General features: G+C 40.6%; 1 protein-coding gene across 1 annotated transcript in view; it reads left to right on the forward strand.

Moving 5' to 3' along the window:
• LOC124269903 (platelet endothelial aggregation receptor 1-like) overlaps positions 1-19,691 on the forward strand; it is a 71,826-nt gene extending 52,135 nt beyond the window's left edge. The window contains exons 4-8 of the mRNA XM_046704947.1: positions 16,185-16,281; positions 16,413-16,471; positions 16,763-17,662; positions 19,014-19,128; positions 19,467-19,691. Coding sequence (XP_046560903.1) covers positions 16,185-16,281; positions 16,413-16,471; positions 16,763-17,662; positions 19,014-19,128; positions 19,467-19,611 — 1,316 coding nt within the window. The 3' untranslated portion in view covers positions 19,612-19,691. The remainder of the gene's footprint in view (positions 1-16,184; positions 16,282-16,412; positions 16,472-16,762; positions 17,663-19,013; positions 19,129-19,466) is intronic.
• Positions 19,692-22,603: the final 2,912 nt, after the last annotated feature.

The following is a 22,603-nucleotide window of genomic DNA, read 5'->3' on the forward strand; positions in this document are numbered from 1 at the left end:
CCCCTATATGAACATAAAGATAGGCATTGAGAAAAGGTAACTTGCCCACATTAGTACTGGATACCACACCCACTACATCTAATTGGAGAAAGGCATTGAGAAAGCGTAACTTGCACACATCAGTACTTGATACCACACCCACTATACTTACCTAGAGGAAGGTATTTGGGAAAACCTAACCTGAGCGCATTAGTACTGGATACCACGCCCACTATATCTGTTGAGCATAAATGTGAGCATTTCCATTGGACAATCCTCAATCCCTTTCTCTCCCTCTGTAAGAAATCTTGGTGTTTATTTGGACTCAAACTTGTCTATGAAAAGTCATATCAACCACCTATGCAAAATATGTCACTTCCATCTCCGAAATATTGGTTCCATACGCAACATCTTAACCATGGAAGCAACGGCCACCCTCGTTCGATCTCTAGTTCTATCACGCTTGGACTACTATAATAGTTTACTAATTGGTATCTCTGATGAACAATTACAGCACCTCCAGAAAATACAGAATCAGGCTGCTCGCATCGTCACAAGGACAAAGCTATGCTCTCATATTACGTCAGCTCTCAATTCTCTTCACTGGCTCCGGATCCGTGAGAGGATTGAATTTAAACTGCTCTCCTTGTTTATCAGTATGTTTATAGCATTGGTCCAGCATTACTCCAAGATTTGATAACACTGTACAAACCTGAAAGATCTCTCCGCTCCAGCGATCAACTCTTGCTAGTTGTTCCTGTGTGCAAACTCAAAACCTTTGGTGCAAATTCATTTTCTCATGCTGCTGCCACTCTGGAACTCTCTACCATCGGATCTTAAAACCTCTCCATCACTCCGAGTCTTTAAGTCCAAGCTCAAAACTCACCTCTTCAAGAAATATCTATGACGTCAACTTTCCTGTACATAGAACTTGTATATATGTTATGCGCTTAGAGCATGTCCCTGGGTGATGTGGATGAGGCGCTATAAAAGTACTCTTATTATTATTATTATTATTATTATTATTTATCTACATAGAGAAAGGCATTCAGGAAACGTAACTTGCTCACATCAGTACTGGATATCACACCCACTAAATTTACCTGGAGGAAGGCATTGGGAAAGCGTAACTTGCTCACATGAGTACTACTTGATACCATACCCACTACACCTACCAAGAAGAGGATATTGGGAAAACGGAACCTGCGCACATTAGTACTGTATACAACGCACACTATATCTACATAGAGAAACGTATTGAGAAAACGTAACTTGCTCACATCAGTACTGGACCACACCCACAAAATTTACATGGAGAAAGGCATTGAGAAAACGTAATTTGCTAACATTAGTACTGGATATCACACCCAACACATCTGAGTGGAGAAAGGCATTGAGAAAGCGTAACTTGCTCACATCAGTACTTGATACCACACCCACTACACCTACCTAGAGGAAGGTATTGGGAAAACGTAACCTGAGCAGATTAGTACTGGATACCACGCCCACTATATTTATAAAGAAAGGCATTGAGGAAACGTTACTTGTTCACATCAGCACTGGATACCACATCCACAAAACTGACCTAGAGCTAGGTATTGACAAAACGGAACCTGCGCACATTAGTATTCTTGATACCATGCCCACTATATCTACATAGAGAAAGGCATTGAGGAAACGTAACTTGTTCTCATCAGTACTGGATACCACACCCACTAATTTTATCTTGAGGAAGCCATTGAGAAAACGTAATTTGCTCACATCAGTACTGGATACCACACCCACTACATCTAATTGGAGAAAGGCATTAAGAAAGCGTAACTTGCTCACATCAGTACTTGATACCACACCCACTAAACTTACCTAGAGGAAGGTATTTGGGAAAACGTAACCTGCGCACATTAGTACTGGATACCACGCCCACTATATCTACATAGAGAAAGGCATTGAGGAAACGTAACTTGTTCTCATCAGTACTGGATACCACACCCACTAAATCTACCTTGAGAAAGGCATTGAGAAAGCGTAACTTGCTCACATCAGTACTTGATACCACACCCACTACACCTACCTAGAGGAAGGTATTGGGAAAACGTAACCTGAGCAGATTAGTACTGGATACCACGCCCACTATATTTATAAAGAAAGGCATTGAGGAAACGTTACTTGTTCACATCAGCACTGGATACCACATCCACAAAACTGACCTAGAGCTAGGTATTGACAAAACGGAACCTGCGCACATTAGTACTTGATACCATGCCCACTATATCTACATAGAGAAAGGCATTGAGGAAACGTAACTTGTTCACATCACTACTGGAAACCACACCCACTAAATTTACCTTGAGAAAGGCATTGAGAAAACGTAATTTGCTCACATTAGTACTGGATACCACACCCACTACATCTAATTTGAGAAAGGCATTGAGGAACCGTAACTTGCACACATAAGTACGGGATACCACATTCCACTAAACCTACCCAGAGGAAGGTATTGGGAAAACGTAACTTGCACATTATTAGCACGGGATACCACACCCACTAAATTTACCTGAGTAAGGCATTGAGAAACGTAATTTGCTCACATTAGTACTGGATACCACACCCACTATATCTACATAGACAAAGGCAGTGAGAAAGCGTAACTTGCTCACATCAGTAGTTGATACCACACCCACTATATCTACATAGAGAAAGGCATTGAGGAAACGTTACTTGCACACAACGGTACGGGATACCACACCCGCTAAACCCACCTAGAGGAAAGTATTGTGAAAACGTAACTTGCACACATTAGTACTAGACACCAGGCCCACTATATCTACATAGAGAAAGGCATTGAGGAAACGTAACTTGTTCACATCAGCACTGGATACCACATCAGCAAAACTTACCTAGAGGTAGGTATTGGGGAAACGTAACCTGCGCATATCAGTACTTGATACCACGCCCACTATATCTACATAGAGAAAGGCATTGAGGAAACGTAACTTGTTCACATCAGCACTGGATACCACACCCAATAAACTTACATAGAGGAAGGTATTTGGGAAAAAGTAACCTGTGCACATTAGTACTGGATACCACGCCCACTATATCTACATAGAGAAAGGCATTGAGGAAACGTAACTTGCTCACATCAGTACTGGATACCACACCCACTAAATTTACCTGGAGTAAGGCATTGATAAAACGTAATATGCTCACATTAGTACTGGATACCACACCCACTACATCTAATTGGAGAAAGGCGTTGAGAAAGCGTAACTTGCTCACATCAGTACTTGATACCATACCCACTACACCTACCTAGAGGAAGGTATTTGGGAAAACGTAACCTGCGCACATTAGTACTGTATACAATGCCCACTATATCTACATAGAGAAACGTATTGAGAAAACGTAACTTGCTCACATTAGTACTGGATACCACACCCACTAAATTTACCTAAAAGAAGGTATTGGGAAAAAGTAACTTGCTCACATCAGTACTAGATACCACGCCCACTATATCTACATAGGGAAAGGCATTGAGGAAACGTAACTTGTTCACATCAGTACCGGGTCACACACCCACTAAATTTACCTGGAGAAAGGCATTGAGAAAACGTAATTTGCCCACATTAGTACTGGATACCACGCCCACTATATCTCACTGGAGAAAGGCATTGAGAAAGCGTAATCTGCTCACATCAGTACTTGATTCCACACCGACTACACCTACCAAGAGGAGGGTATTGGGAAAACCTAACCTGAGCGCATTAGTACTGGATACCACGCCCACTATATCTGCATAGAGAAAGGCATTGAGGAAACGTAACTTACTCACATCAGTACTTGATACCACACCCACTATACTTACCTAGAGGAAGGTATTTGGGAAAACGTAACCTGCGCACATTAGTACTGGATACCACGCCCACTATATTTGTGTGAGCATAAATGTGAGCATTTCCATTGGACAATCCTCAATCCCTTTCTCTCCCTCTGTAAGAAATCTTGGTGTTTATTTGGACTCAAACTTGTCTATGAAAAGTCATATCAACCACCTATGCAAAATATGTCACTTCCATCTCCGAAATATTGGTTCCATACGCAACATCTTAACCATGGAAGCAACGGCCACCCTCGTTCGATCTCTAGTTCTATCACGCTTGGACTACTATAATAGTTTACTAATTGGTATCTCTGATGAACAATTACAGCACCTCCAGAAAATACAGAATCAGGCTGCTCGCATCGTCACAAGGACAAAGCTATGCTCTCATATTACGTCAGCTCTCAATTCTCTTCACTGGCTCCGGATCCGTGAGAGGATTGAATTTAAACTGCTCTCCCTTGTTTATCAGTATGTTTATAGCATTGGTCCAGCATACCTCCAAGATTTGATAACACTGTACAAACCTGAAAGATCTCTCCGCTCCAGCGATCAACTCTGCTAGTTGTTCCTGTGTGCAAACTCAAAACCTTTGGTGCAAATTCATTTTCATGCTGCTGCCACTCTGGAACTCTCTACCATCGGATCTTAAAACCTCTCCATCACTCCGAGTCTTTAAGTCCAAGCTCAAAACTCACCTCTTCAAGAAATATCTATGACGTCAACTTTCCTGTACATAGAACTTGTATATATGTTATGCGCTTAGAGCATGTCCCTGGGTGATGTGGATGAGGCGCTATAAAAGTACTCTTATTATTATTATTATTATTATTATTATTTATCTACATAGAGAAAGGCATTCAGGAAACGTAACTTGCTCACATCAGTACTGGATATCACACCCACTAAATTTACCTGGAGGAAGGCATTGGGAAAGCGTAACTTGCTCACATGAGTACTTGATACCATACCCACTACACCTACCAAGAAGAGGATATTGGGAAAACGGAACCTGCGCACATTAGTACTGTATACAACGCACACTATATCTACATAGAGAAACGTATTGAGAAAACGTAACTTGCTCACATCAGTACTGACCACACCCACAAAATTTACATGGAGAAAGGCATTGAGAAAAAACGTAATTTGCTAACATTAGTACTGGATATCACACCCAACACATCTGAGTGGAGAAAGGCATTGAGAAAGCGTAACTTGCTCACATCAGTACTTGATACCACACCCACTACACCTACCTAGAGGAAGGTATTGGGAAAACGTAACCTGAGCAGATTAGTACTGGATACCACGCCCACTATATTTATAAAGAAAGGCATTGAGGAAACGTTACTTGTTCACATCAGCACTGGATACCACATCCACAAACTGACCTAGAGCTAGGTATTGACAAAACGGAACCTGCGCACATTAGTACTTGATACCATGCCCACTATATCTACATAGAGAAAGGCATTGAGGAAACGTAACTTGTTCTCACTCAGTACTGGATACCACACCCACTAATTTTATCTTGAGGAAGCCATTGAGAAAACGTAATTTGCTCACACATCAGTACTGGATACCACACCCACTACATCTAATTGGAGAAAGGCATTAAGAAAGCGTAACTTGCTCACATCAGTACTTGATACCACACCCACTAAACTTACCTAGAGGAAGGTATTTGGGAAAACGTAACCTGCGCACATTAGTACTGGATACCATGCCCACTATATCTACATAGAGAAAGGCATTGAGGAAACGTAACTTGTTCTCATCAGTACTGGATACCACACCCACTAAATCTACCTTGAGGAAGGCATTGAGAAAACGTAATTTGCTCACATTAGTACTACATACCACACCCACTATATCTCACTGGAGAAAGGCATTGAGAAAGCGTAACTTGCACACATCAGTACTTGATACCACACCAACTACACCTACCAAGAGGAGGGTATTGGGAAAACGTAACCTGAGCGCATTAGTACTAGATACCACGCCCACTATATCTCCATAGAGAAAGGCATTGAAGAAACGTAAGTTACTCACATCAGTACTTGATACACCACCCACTAAACTTACCTAGAGGAAGGTAAATGGGAAAACGTAATCTGCGCACATTAGTACTGGATACCACGCCCACTATATCTACATAGAGAAAGGCATTGAGGAAACGTAACTTGCTCATATCAGTACTGGATACCACACCCACTAAATTTACCTGGAGGGAGGCATTGAGAAAGCGTAATTTGCTCACATGAGTACTGGATACCACACCCACTATATCTGCATAGAGAAAGGCATTGAGGAAACGTAACTTGCTCACATCAGTACTTGATACCATACCCACTACACCTACCTAGAGGAAGGTGTTTGGAAAACGTAACCTGCGCACATTAGTACTGTATACCACGCCCACAATATCTACATAGAGAAAGGCATTGAGGAAACGTAACTTGCACACATTAGTACTGGATACCACACCAACTAAATTTACCTGGAGAAAGGCATTGAGAAAAGGTAACTTGCTGACATCAGTACTGGAAAACATGCCCCCTATATGAACATAAAGATAGGCATTGAGAAAAGGTAACTTGCCCACATTAGTACTGGATACCACACCCACTACATCTAATTGGAGAAAGGCATTGAGAAAGCGTAACTTGCACACATCAGTACTTGATACCACACCCACTATACTTACCTAGAGGAAGGTATTTGGGAAAACCTAACCTGAGCGCATTAGTACTGGATACCACGCCCACTATATCTGTTGAGCATAAATGTGAGCATTTCCATTGGACAATCCTCAATCCCTCTCTCCCTCTGTAAGAAATCTTGGTGTTTATTTGACTCAAACTTGTCTATGAAAAGTCATATCAACCACCTATGCAAAATATGTCACTTCCATCTCCGAAATATTGGTTCCATACGCAACATCTTAACCATGGAAGCAACGGCCACCCTCGTTCGATCTCTAGTTCTATCACGCTTGACTACTATAATAGTTTACTAATTGGTATCTCTGATGAACAATTACAGCACCTCCAGAAAATACAGAATCAGGCTGCTCGCATCGTCACAAGGACAAAGCTATGCTCTCTCATTACGTCAGCTCTCATTCCTCTTCACTGGCTCCGGATCCGTGAGAGGATTGAATTTAAACTGCTCTCCCTTGTTTATCAGTATGTTTATAGCATTGGTCCAGCATACCTCCAAGATTTGATAACACTGTACAAACCTGAAAGATCTCTCCGCTCCAGCGATCAACTCTTTGCTAGTTGTTCCTGTGTGCAAACTCAAAACCTTTGTGCAAATTCATTTCTCATGCTGCTGCCACTCTGGAACTCTCTACCATCGGATCTTAAAACTCTCATCATCACTCCGAGTCTTTAAGTCCAAGCTCAAACTCACCTCTTCTTCAAGAAATATCTATGACGTCAACTTTCCTGTACATAGAACTTGTATATATGTTATGCGCTTAGAGCATGTCCCTGGGTGATGGATGAGGCGCTATAAAAGTACTCTTATTATTATTATTATTATTATTATTATTATTTATCTACATAGAGAAAGGCATTCAGGAAACGTAACTTGCTCACATCAGTACTGGATACCACACCCACTAAATCTTACCTGGAGGAAGGCATTGGGAAAGCGTAACTTGCTCACATGAGTACTTGATACCATACCCACTACACCTACCAAGAAGAGGATATTGGGAAAACGGAACCTGCGCACATTAGTACTGTATACAACGCACACTATATCTACATAGAGAAACGTATTGAGAAAACGTAACTTGCTCACATCAGTACTGGACCACACCCACAAAATTTACATGGAGAAAGGCATTGAGAAAACGTAATTTGCTAACATTAGTACTGGATACCACACCCAACACATCTGAGTGGAGAAAGGCATTGAGAAAGCGTAACTTGCTCACATCAGTACTTGATACCACACCCACTACACCTACCTAGAGGAAGGTATTGGGAAAACGTAACCTGAGCAGATTAGTACTGGATACCACGCCCACTATATTTATAAAGAAAGACATTGAGGAAACGTTACTTGTTCACATCAGCACTGGATACCACATCCACAAAACTGACCTAGAGCTAGGTATTGACAAAACGGAACCTGCGCACATTAGTACTTGATACCATGCCCACTATATCTACATAGAGAAAGGCATTGAGGAAACGTAACTTGCACACATCGGTACGGGATACCACACCCACTAAATTTACCTGGAGGAAGGCATTGGGAAAACGTAATTTGCACACATTAGTACTGGATACCACACCCATTACATCTAATTGGAGAAAGGCATTGGGAAAGCGTAACTTGCTCACATCAGTACTTGATACGACAACAACTAAATTTACCTAAAGGAAGGTTTTAAGGAAAACGTAACCTGCGCACATTAGTACTGGATACCACGCCCACTATATCTACATAGAGAAAGGCATTGAGGAAACTTAACTAGCTCACATCAGTACTGGAAACCACACCCACTAAATTTACCTGGAGGAAGGCATTGAGAAAACGTAATTTGCTCACATCAGTACATGATACCACACCCACTAAACTTACCTAGAGGAAGGTATTTGGGAAAACGTAACCTGCGCACATTAGTACTGGATACCACGCCCACTATATCTACATAGAGAAAGGCATTGAGGAAACGTAACTTGTTCTCATCAGTACTGGATACCACACCCACTAATTTTATCTTGAGGAAGCCATTGAGAAAACGTAATTTGCTCACATCAGTACTGGATACCACACCCACTACATCTAATTGGAGAAAGGCATTAAGAAAGCGTAACTTGCTCACATCAGTACTTGATACCACACCCACTAAACTTACCTAGAGGAAGGTATTTGGGAAAACGTAACCTGCGCACATTAGTACTGGATACCACACCCACTATATCTACATAGAGAAAGGCATTGAGGAAACGTAACTTGTTCTCATCAGTACTGGATACCACACCTACTAAATCTACCTTGAGGAAGGCATTGAGAAAACGTAATTTGCTCACATTAGTACTACATACCACACCCACTATATCTCACTGGAGAAAGGCATTGAGAAAGCGTAACTTGCACACATCAGTACTTGATACCACACCAACTACACCTACCAAGAGGAGGGTATTGGGAAAACGTAACCTGAGCGCATTAGTACTAGATACCACGCCCACTATATCTCCATAGAGAAAGGCATTGAAGAAACGTAAGTTACTCACATCAGTACTTGATACACCACCCACTAAACTTACCTAGAGGAAGGTAAATGGGAAGACGTAATCTGCGCACATTAGTACTGGATACCACGCCCACTATATCTACATAGAGAAAGGCATTGAGGAAACGTAACTTCCTCACATCACTACAGGATACCAAACCCACTATACCGAACTAGAGAAAGGCTTTGAGAAAACGTCACTTATTCACATCAGTACTGGATACCACGCTCATTATAACTACTGAGACGAAGGCATTGAGAAAACGTAATTTGCTCATATCAGTAATGGATACCACACCCACTATAACTACTGAGACGAAGGCATTGAGAAAACGTAATTTGCGCACATCAGTACTTGATACCACACCCACTATAACTACCGAGAGAAAGGCATTGAGAAAACGTAACTTGCTCACATCAGTACTGGATACCACACCAACTATACCTACCTAGAGAAAGGCTTTGAGAAAAGGTAACTTCCTGACATCAGTACTGGATAACATGCCCCCTATATGAACATAGAGAAAGGCATTGAGAAAAGGTAACTTGCCCACATTAGTACTTGATACCACACCCACTATATCTACCGAGAGGAAGGCATTGAGAAAACATAACTTGCTCACATCAGTACAAGCTACCACACCCACTATACCTACCTACAGAAGGGCATTGAGTAAAGTTAACTTGCTGACATTAGTGCTGGATACCATGCCCACTATATCTGCATAGACAAAGGCATTGAGGAAACGAAACTTGCTCACATTAGTATTAGATACCACTCCCACTACATGTAACTGGAGAAAGGCATTGAGAAAGCGTAACTTGCTCACATCAGTACTGGATACCACACCCACTAAGTTTACCTGGAGAAAGGCATTGAGAAAACGTAATTTGTTCACATTAGTACTGGATACCACACCCACTACACCTACCTAGAGGAGGGTATTGGGAAAACGTAACCTGAGCGAATAAGTACTAGATACCACGCCCGCTATATCTGCATAGAGAAAGGCATTGAGGAAACGTTACTTGCTAACATCAGGACTTGATACCACAACTTCTAAACTTACCCATAGAAAGGAATTCACAGAACGTAATTTCCACACATTAGTACTGGATACCATACCCACTATACCTAACTAGAGAAAGGCATTGAGATACGTAATTTGCTCACATTAGTACTGGATACCACACCCACTACATCTAACTGGTGACATTGAGAAAAAGTAATTTCCTCTAATCAGTACTAGATACCATACCCACTATACTTAAATGCAGAAAAGCATTCACAAAACGTAACTTGCTCACATCAGTAATTGATACCACACCCACAACACCTACCTAGAGAAAGGCATTCACAAAACGTAAATTCCTCACATTAGTATTGGATACCATCAACACTATACTTAACTCGAGAAAAGCATTCACAAAACCTAACTTGGTCACATCACTACTGGACAACATGCCCACTATATCTACCTAGAGAAAGGCATTGAGAAAAGGTAACTTACTGACATTAGTACTGGATACCATGCCCACTATATCTACATAGAGAAAGGCATTGAGGAAACATAACTTGCTCACTTTAGTATTTGATACCACGCCAACTACATTTAACTGGAGACAGGCATTGAGAAAGCGTAACTTGCTCACACCAGTACTTGATACCACACCCACTACACCTACCTAGAGGAAGGTATTGGGAACACGTAACTTCCACACATTAGTACTGGATACAACATCCACTAAATTTACGTGTATAAAGGCATTCACAAAACGTAATTTGCTCACATTAGTACTGGATACCACACCCACTACATCTAACTGGTGACAGGCATTGAGAAAAGTAATTTCCTCTAATCAGTACTAGAACGCATACCCACTATTCTTCAATGCAGAAAAGCATTCACAAAACGTAACTTGCTCACATCAGTAATTGATACCACACCCACTACACCTACCCAGAAGAAGGTATTGGGAAAACGAAACCTACGCACATTAGTACTGGATACCACACCCACTATATCTACATAGAGAAAGGCATTGAAGAAACGTAACTTGCTCACTTTAGTACTTGATACCACACCCACTATAACTACCGAGAGGAAGGCATTGAGAAAACATAACTTGCTCACATCAGTACAGGATACCACACCCATTATACCTAACTAGAGAAGGGCATTGAGTAAAGGTAACTTGCAGACATTAGTGCTGGATACCATGCCCACTATATCTACATAGAGAAAGGCATTGAGGAAACGTAACTTGCTCACATTAGTATTAGATACTACGCCCACTACATGTAACTGGAGAAAGGCATTGAGAAAGCGTAACTTGCTCACATCAGTACTGGATACCACACCCACTACACCACTACAAGAGGAGGGTATTGGGAAAACGTAACCTGAGCGTATTAGTACTAGATACCACGCCCACTTTATCTGCATAGAGAAAGGCATTGAGGAAACGTTACTTGCTAACATTAGTACTGGATACCGCACCTACTAAACTTACCTAGAGAAAGGAATTCACAAAACGTAATTTCCACACATTAGTACTGGATACCATACTCACTATACCTTACTAGAGAAGGCATTGAGAAAACGTAACTTGCACACATTAGTACTGGATACAACATCCACTAAGTTTACCTTGAGAAAGGCATTGAGAAAACGTAATTTGCTCACATTAGTACTGGATACCACACCAACTACATCTAACTGGTGACAGGCATTGAGAAAAAGTAATTTCCTCTAATCAGTACTGAATACTAACCCACTTTACCTAACTAGAGAAAGGCATTCACAAAACGTTATTTGCACACATCAGTACTGGATAACATGCCCACTATACCTGCCTAGAGAAAGGCACTGAGAAAAGTTAACTTGCTGACATTAGTACTTGATACCATGCCCACTATATCTACATAGAGAAAGACATTGAGGAAACGTAACTTGCTCACATTAGTACTGGATACCACACCAACTACATCTAACTGGAGACAGGCATTGAGAAAGCGTAACTTGCTCATATCAGTACTTGATACCATACCCACTACACCTACCTAGAGGAAGGCATTAGGAAGTCGTAACTTGCACACATTAGTACTAAATACCACATCCACTAAAGTTACCTGGATAAAGGCATTCACAAAACGTAATTTGCTCACATTAGTCCTTGATACCACACCCACTACATCTAACTGGTGACAGGCAATGAGAAAAAGTAATTTCCTGAAATCAGTTCTAGATACCATACCCACTATTTTTAAATGCAGAAAAGCATTCACAAAGCGTAACTTGCTCACATCAGTAATTGATACCACACCCACTACACCTGCCTAGAGGAAGGTATTGGGAAAGCGAAACCTGCGCACGTTAGGACTGGAAACCACGTCCACTATATCTACATAGAGAAAGGCATTGAGGAAACGTAACTTGCTCACATCAGTACTGGATACCACTCACATTAAACTTACCCAGACAAAGGCATTGACAAAACGTAATTTCCTCACATTAGTACTGGATACCATCAACACTATACTTAACAGGAGAAAAGCATTCACAAAACGTAGCTTGCTGACATCAGTACTTGATAACATGCCCACTACACCTACCTAGAGGAAGGTATTGAGAAAACGTAACCTGCGCACATTAGGACTGGATACCACGCCCACTAAACTTAGAGAAAGGCATTCACAAAACTTAACTTGCTCAAATCAGCATTAAATACCATACCCACTATATTTAACTGGAGAAAACCATTCACAAAACGTAATTTGCCCAAATTAGTACTGGATACCATACCCACTATACCTAACTAGAGAAATGCATTGAGAAAGCGTAACTTGCTCACATCAATACTTGATACCACACCCACTATACCTACCTAGAGGAAGCAATAAAGAAATCGCAACTTCCCCACATCACTACAGGATACCACACCCACTATACCGACCAAGAGAAAAGCATTTAGAAACGTAACTCGCTCACATTAGAACTGGATACCACACACACTACACCTACTTGGAGAAAGGTATTGGGAAAACGTAAACTGCGTACATTAGGAATGGAAACCACGCCCACTATATCTACATAGAGAAAAGTAATGAGGAAACGAAACTTGTTCACATCAGTACTGGATACCACACTCACTAAACTTACCTAGAGAAAGGCATTTACAAAACATAATTTCCCACATTAGTACTGGATACCATACCCACTATACCTAACTAGAGAAAGGCATTGAGAAAACGTAACTTGCTCATATCAGTACTGGATACCACACCCACTATATCTAACTAGAGAAAGGCATTGAGAAAAGGTAACTAGCTGACATCAGCACTGGATAACATGCAAACTATATCTACATAGAGAAAGGCATTGAGGAAAGGTAACTTGCTCACATTAGTACTGGATACCACGCCCACTACATCTAACTGGAGAAAGGAATTGAGAAAACGAAACTTGTTCACATCATTACTGGATACTACACCCACTTTACCTACCTAGAGAAAGGCATTCACAAAACGTAATTTGCCACATTAGTACTGGATACCATACCCACTATACCTAACTAGAGAAAGGCATTGAGGAAACGTAATTTGCTCACATCAGTACTGGATACCACGCCCACTATATCTAACTAGAGAAAGGCATTGAGAAAAGGTAACTTGCTCGATTTCAGTAATAGATACCATACCCACTATACTTAAATGGAGAAAAGCATTCACAAAACGTAATTTGCCCAAATTAGTACTGGATACCATACCCACTATACCTAACTAGAGAAAGGCATTCACAAAACGTAACTTGTTCACATTGGTACTTGATACCACACCCACTATACCTACCTAGAGGAAGCAAAAAAGAAAACGTATCTTCCCCACATCACTACAGGATACCACACCCACTATACCGACCTAGGGAAAGGCATTGAGGAAACGTAACTTACTCACATTAGAACTGGATACCACAGCCACTGCATCTACCTGGAGAAAGGCATTGAGAAAACGTAGTTTGCTCACATTAGTACTGGATACCACACTCAATTTACCTTGAGAAAGGCATTGAGAAAACGTAGTTTGCTCATATTGGTACTGGATACCACACCCACTACATCTAACTGGAGAAAGTATTGAGAAAGCGTAACTTGCTCATCGGTACTTGATACCACACCCACTACACCTACCTGGGAAGGCATTTCGAAAACGTATCCCGAGCACATTAGTACTGGATACCACGCCCACTATATCTACATAGAGAAAGGAATTGAGGAAACGTAACTCGCTCACATCAGTACTGGATACCATCCCCACTATACCTACCTAGAGGAAGCAAAAAAGAAAACGTAACTTCCCCACATCACTACAGGATACCACACCCACTATACCGACCTAGAGAAAGGCATTCACAAAAAGTAACTTGCTCACATCAGTACTTGATACCACACCCACTATACCTACCTAGAGGAAGCAAAAAAGAAAACGTAACTTCCCCACATCACTACAGGATACCACACCCACTATACCGACCTAGGGAAAGGCATTGAGAAAACGTAACTTACTCACATTAGAACTGGATACCACAGCCACTGCATCTACCTGGAGAAAGGTATTGGGAAAACGTGACCTGTGCACATTAGTACTGGACACCACAGCCACTAAACTTACCTAGAGTAAGGTATTCACAAAACGTAATTTCCCACATTAGTACTGGATACCATACCAACTATACCTACCTAGAGAAAGACATCGAGAAAAGGTAACTTCCTCACATCAGTACTGGATACTACATCCACTACCTCTAACTGGAGAAAGGCATTGAGAAAAGGTAACTTGCTGACGTAACCTGCGTACATTAGGAATGGAAACCACGCCCACCATATCTACATATAGAAAAGCATTGAGGAAACGAAACTTGTTCACATCAGTACTGGATACAACACCCACTAAACTTACCTAGAGAAAGGCATTCACAAAACGTAATTTCCCACATTAGTACTGGATACCACACCCATTATACCTACCTAGAGGAAGGCATTGAGAAAACGTAATTTGCTCACATCAGTACTGGATACCACACCAACTAAACTTACCTGGAGAAAGGCATTGAAAAAACGTAATTTGCTCACTCTAGGACTGGATACCACACCCACTACATCTAACCGGAGAAAGGCATTGAGAAATCGTAACTTGCTCACATCAATCCTGGATACCGCACCTACTATATCTACATAGACAAAGGCTTTGGGGAGAACGGAACTTGCTCACATGAGTACTGGATACCATACCCACAATACCTAACTAATGAAAGGCATTAAGAAAACGTAACTTGCTCACATCAGTACTGCATACCACACCCACTATACTTACCTATACAAAGGTATTGAGAAAACATAACTTGCTCACATCAGGTCTGGATACCACACCCACTATACCTACGTAGAGAACTGCACTGGGAAAACTTAACTTGCTCACATCAGTACTGGATACCCCACCTGCTATACCTACCTAGATAACGGTATTGGGAAAACGTAACTTGCGCACACTAGTACTGGATACCCCACCTGCTATACCTACCTGGAGAAAGGCATTGTGTAAAATGTGACTTGTTCAAATTAGTACTGGATACCACACCCATTATACCTACATGGAGAAATTCATTGAGAAAACGTAACTTGTTCACATCAGAACTGGATGCCACGTTTTACAATAGGAATGATGACAATTTGTAAAGCACTGATTTTATCATTTTTACTATATCTACGATGATATATCGTTCTTAATTTTTTCCAGTCAGGTATTACCTTAGACGACTGGGCTACATATGCCATTATACAATTATGCTACTCAAAGCCACTGTAAAATATGTCCAGAGACTGCGATGTAATGTGTCGTACGAGTATAATTACATCTGGGAATGCATGTAGAGAGCATGTCCGTGATATCAATGCCATAGTTTCACAACCGTTTGTATTAGTATGCATGAGGCACATATTGGCTGTTTTCCGACCTTGGCCACGGGAAGTTGAAACCAGACTGAAACCATGACGTCCACGTAGCACTTGCTCAGTGTTGCCAGGAACACCAGAGACATCAGTTCAGTAGTGTTTCCATCTCCCATGTGCCCCGACAGCTGAAGCTTTACTCAGTGGACAGGTAAGTTTGTATTTGAACAACACCCATCACACACCCGTTGAAATGACATTCTCATTTATCTGATAATTGAAATCACGAAACCGATAAATCTGAGGCTACTTTACTTATATGCTGTGTTATGATGGTTTCAGGACAGCGATGGACATTCAGGTGATACTGATTGTAGTGCTGACGCTTTTGTCAACACAAGGTAACGTTTATATTCATTGGGTATTTTGCTTCAGTTAAACATATTTACATTTGTCGGAAAGACGAATGACATTCTGTGTTTTTACAGTGAACACCAGTCTTTTAAATAGTGTAAACATATTTCCGGCCTCGTGTATTCTGTCATTTAGTTACTTTCTTGATTTGAGTTAATTTTGAGTGCACTGCTGGGGAATAAAACAGCAATATGAACATTCATCTAAACTTGTATTCAAAAGTATAATCAGACATAAGAAATGATTTATGTCTACAATGAACCAATCTTCTTTTACAGCGGATAAGTGCATGGAGGACCAACAATGCACAAACTGCTCAAGTACAACACAATACTGCAGTACAGATTGCTTTTCGGGGTATTTCGGCCTCAGATGCAAGTCCCGTTGCAGCAACCAATGCATAAAAAGTAAATGTAGTCAGACGCTGCGTGGAACTATTAGTTGTTCTGACGGTTGTGTACCTGGTTTCTATGGTACTCGATGCATTATCCCGTGCACACTTCCGACGAAAAGGTGCACAAAATGTCCTCAAGGTTGTGATGGAACGTTCTGCGATCTGACAACATCTTGTGTTTCTGGATGCCATGACCAATACTATGGGACCAACTGCAGGAATTGTTCACCCAGATGTCGACATTGTAACAGGATAACAGGCAGATGTGATGTGTGTCATGATCCTTATCATGGCCTGGACTGTGAATACTCATGTGAACATTGTTCAACAACTGATTGTGTACAGACATGCGCACCTGGGTTGTATGGACGCACATGCTCTTTAAGGTGCCACAAAGATTGTTTGTCTAATCCTACCACTATTACTAATGACTCTTTGACAACTAACACTTCCCACACCTGCATATCTGAATGTCAAAGATACAGTGGAGAGTGTATCAATGGTTGTGCAGATGACTGGTCTGGCCCACACTGTTCCTCGCCAAATAAATGTAACCCAAACTGTTTTGGTTGCAATGAGACGGGTGCATGTGTTGAAGGATGCCTGTCTGGTTACTATGGGGGTGACTGTAAGCCTTGTCCGAGGACCTGTTTCAATAACACCTGCTACCAAAACAACGGGTCTTGTGACAACGGATGTATCCAAGGACAATATGGACAATCCTGTCAACTATCCTGCATCCACTGCCCGGGAGGTGCTTGTCATCCTGGTACTGGGATATGTGGTAAGTGCAATGCATTCCTATATGTTATATTATTTCTTGTTTGAATACATATCGTGGTTAGCGCTAACAGTAGGACATTGTGAGCGATCGACTGGTGTCATCAGTGATTGTTTCCACAGCTGTTCTTGTTCTTTTTGTTCCAGTGGAATATGTGTGAGTAGACTTGTCATCCTCTGGCGTTGATTCTTTGTGTTTACTTGGGTCATCGTTTCTGCTGTTTGACGGAAGCTTCTAGTTTCCTCATAATCTCAGCAGCAACTGAACGAACTACAAAAGAAGTGGTTGTTGACTTGTCCTTCCTCCTGTGCCAAACCTTCTACGCTGCACTGTGGTGGAACATATTTAATAAATGATTCAAACCACCATCGGTTTTCGTTGATGTACCAGGTGCCGTATTGTTGTAAGGCGTCAGATCCTGTATGAAAACTGGGTGCTACTGGTAGAGCTGTGCGCTCTTACCTTTTCCGCGAATGCCTGGTATCATCATTGAGTTTTATTGATCCATGCATAGATCTGATTGATGTAGCTGTTTACTCCCGATCGAAGCTGTTTCGGCTGACCGTTTAAACACTGATGTCAATTTGTTATATTTCATGGAATTCTCTGATTACTGAGAATAAATAGCTTAAATATATATATATATATATATATATATATATATATATATTTATATATTATTCCCGTCTGAATGAAAATATCATTTCTAAATACTTTGCTCAAGGTTGAGAATAATGAAGATTATATTTCAATGGTATAGGATGTGAGAATTTATATATGTCATACTAGCCTATATTCATTTCTATCAGACTTCGCATATGCACTTACACCCAAAACGTATCTTTGATGAAACCAATAAGACGGACTAACCAGCTCCGAATTGTGAATTCATTTCTGTTGTTTAAAAGATGAACACAAGGGGATACAGGTTCGGTTCATACATAAGTTTCCCTCCTCTTTTGTTTAGATCCGAATGAGTGAGTTAGTATCATTTAACGTCGCTTTTAGAAGTATTCCAGCAACATCACGGGGTGGACAGCAGAAATGGGTTTCACACATTGTACCCATGTGTAGAATCGAACCCGGGCCTTCGTCGTGACGAGCAAACGCGTTAACCGCTAGGCTACCCAACCACCCGTTCAGATCAGAGTCCATGAAAGAAGACACATTTGGAATTTGAAATACTGGTATATATTCATTTTATGTCAGACTTTGCATTTATACTTGCAACTCAAAATTATCATCTGTGCAAGCAGGCACACTTATGTGCTCTGAATTGTGAATTAATTTCCACTTATCGGTTAATACAATTCATATATGTGTTGACAACTGTTTTGTTTAATATCCTTTTCAGATTCTGTCCCGATGAATGATGCAAAAATTGGAACAGCGACAGCACTGTTCGTTTTGGTTTTGGGGATCATTGTAGCAGGGTGCATTTTTCACTTTAAGAGAGTCTCCGCAAAGAGGTCAGCATTTACACCTTGTTGACGTGTTGCGCACATGTCAAACAGAACCTCAGCTAATATTTGGTCACATACGATTATATGTAACTTTGATTTTCTAAATGCCATTCAACGATTTGATTTTCATGATCAATATTTCAACAGTTTTTACAGCAACAAAGCCATACCATGGTACATAACTAGTTCATTATTTGGTTTGTAAATTGATTCTAGAAGCCTTTCTTAATATATTCTTTATATTGCATACTGCTGCACTGAAGTTAAAAACTTGTTGGAATTGTCCGGATGTTTTAATGTTCGTAGTTGCGATTTATGATTTCCACATGTTATTTCTGTTCTAGAGAGGAATCCCACCAGATGGCACACACCCGTCCACAAAGTGATCCAAATAGACAGGGTATCCCTTCCAGGAGGTTCCGAAACTCAGAACATATCTACAGTGATGTCAACGAAGACGAAACGGGACCAGTCATCGTTTTCCTATAAGTTTAATGCTTTTCCAAAGTTAATGTCAAACACAATGTCTGTCGATATCGTTGCAAACGCTGTAGATCTGAATTTCCAGTGATGCAGCTGTTTTATGGGGTTGGTCTATACAACTGATGTTTGCTAGTGCTGTTTGAACTTTTTGTCTGTATGTCACGATGTGTCGCGTTTGTCAACAAATTAAACGTTATGATGACACCCTTACTTCTATTATTTCTGAGAAACTTTTCTTTACATGTGCTATGTATCAGTCCACCCTTTAATATGGAGGGCAATAGTGCAGTGTGGATCGCAATAGTGCAGTGGTAAGGCGTCTGCCTATCAAGCTGAAGGCCCGGGTTCGACCCCCAGTGGAGGCACCTAGGTTCGAGTCTCGAGGTGGGCACATTTGCGTAGTATCCTTGGATAAGATGCTTAGTCCAAGGATACTTAGATCCACATTGTCTCAGGTCACCCAGATGTAAAATGGGTACCCGTGAGAATGTGTTGGCAATGTGAGTGTTTAGTTCATTGCGCCTAACAAGCAGCATGGCTGTATGTTCCCCAGGGAGTTGAGAAAGTATCGGAAAGTACGATAGTGTCCTATGACCGGGGACAGTAATGTACGTAGCGCCGTGACGAGGCAATGTGCCTGGATATGAGCGCCATATAAGCGGACTATTACTATTACTAATAATGACGCCTAGTATGTATTGGTGCTTGAAAATATTATCAATGCGTATACATGCTAAAACATTAGTGTCTACTACCACATTATGGAATCACGCCTTCTGAATGGTGAATCCTACTGTTTGTTTGTGTGTTTGAGTTTTGCTTACCGCATCTCACCATCTGTAAATAACCGAATTTCGACTAGAAATGAATGCATGGATCAACGCAAATAGAATACAATGGCATGCATCAACAGGTCATTGAACCTGACCACTCGATCCCGATAGTTGCCTCGTATGACAAGCATGGGTTGCTGAAGACCAATTCGAAGCCAGATTTTCACGGGTTAATGAATACTACAGTAAGTAAAGATACACTTTATTTGCTTAAAGGTCACATAAACCCTAGGGGTACAAATACATAAATCACTAACTGGCATCGTTATAAATGAAACCCCGTCATTAAAACTACTCATTTCGACCTTTAATTGACTTAAATCGACCTTTTTGAAAACAGTGCACAATTCTCACCCGCGAACGAAATTTCAACCAATCAGAGCGGCGTGCCTCTGTGACGTCATATGAGGAATAGCTTTGAGGGCCGATGCAGAATTCATCTACATTTTAGGGGTTAAATTATCTTGTTTACAGGCTTGTATAAACCTGAAATCGTGACAATTGTTGTGGAAAATAAAAGCTATATGTTCTCACAATCTACTGTCATTTAATTTTGTCTCCTGCTTTGCCTAGTTTCCGAGTTACAACTTGTTTTCATAGACGATTTTGTCAAAATCGAATGGTGTCGTTAGGCCCTATTTGTATAATGACTGATCCAAATCGATCCCATTTCTGTGTTTTTTTTTACCTCGATATTTAATCATGTCATGTAAAAATCTGTTTGTATTCTCAAAACAGTGTCGGCTCATAAGTTTTCACATGCAATACAGCAATTAATACTCCCTTGTTGTAACCCGTGTTAGGTGGTATAAACCTACACATGTTATTTGTCATCATTCACTTGATGGTCAGTTAATGAATTTATAACAGGTATAATTAGTGGTAACACACTTAGATTACCCGACAAAGGTTCCAATTTGGCATTTCTTCTGTCTGGAGTAAATATTCAACATTATAAACATCGATCAAAGGATTAACCGATAACACGCTGATTGATTAATTACTTTTATCTTACACACAGCGGAATTGTCAAAAGGTAGTGTTTATGTATGTAGATTTACTAATCTATACTGAATACACTCTGTCGTGTCGGTGTCTGCGTAAAAACAACGTCCTTCTTTCAAAGGATTAACCGGCAATACATTGATTGATTCCCATTATTGGCTAACTAAATTACTGTTTTAAAGAAAGGCGGACATTATGCAATTAGTTGCCAGGTGTGCTTTCTTGGGTGACCAATGAGACTATACACCAATACCTGAAAAGATTTATCACTTTTTTCGTATATTAAACTGTTAAAAGACACATCATTTTGAACAGTTTTGTGGATATTGATGGATACATTCCTCGAACAAGGTAATGGCCTGATATTGTTCCTATAACTTTAATCTGTTTTAATTTTAATATTTGCATTTTGATTTTATTCATTTGTCGTAGCATTCAACAGAATCATTGTTTTCGCCGTGAAGTGTAATGAGTCAGACAACATGCACTAGGGTGTGTGTGCGAATTATGATTCACATTGGCAAACTATAAAATGTCTAGATATTACAGTTCTGTTATAAATTCACTATAAGTATCAGCAGATCGTCTGCTTTTATTTAGTTTCAAAATGCATACAAGTATGATAATAAACTAATTAGGATTATAAGACCAAATATAAAGACGCACATTGACTAGTATCTACATACTGGTGAGTGGACATTAACCATGGGAATGTAGCAAGAAATTTATCGCGCAGTATTGTGACTTCGACCCCCACCTCGCTTCCGTGGAAGAAATCGTTATGTTATAAGTTGTGTCATGCAAAATCCGTTTGGTTATGATTCAATACATATTTAACTACGAGTAGAAGTAGTCTTGATTATCTAACTTGATGAAAACAAACTATAATCTCATTAATTCTAACAGATTTTTAAAAATGGCGGCGCCCTGTCGGGAACATCCGCCAGTCTGAGGATAAATGGTATTTAGGTTTGTTTTCACCGAGTTACAAAATCAAAACTACTTTCTACTGGTAGTAAAATATGTATTTTATTGATGGCCAATGGGATTTTGCATGACATAGCGTATAACATAACAATTTCTCTCGTGGCAGCGAGGTGGGTGTCAATATAATACTACTTACAATATTATTGTTACTTCGACCACAACCTCACTTCCGA

This window comes from Haliotis rubra, unplaced genomic scaffold (assembly GCF_003918875.1).
Source record: "Haliotis rubra isolate DU_JTF1 unplaced genomic scaffold, ASM391887v1 Scf1486, whole genome shotgun sequence".
Taxonomy (NCBI): domain Eukaryota; kingdom Metazoa; phylum Mollusca; class Gastropoda; order Lepetellida; family Haliotidae; genus Haliotis; species Haliotis rubra.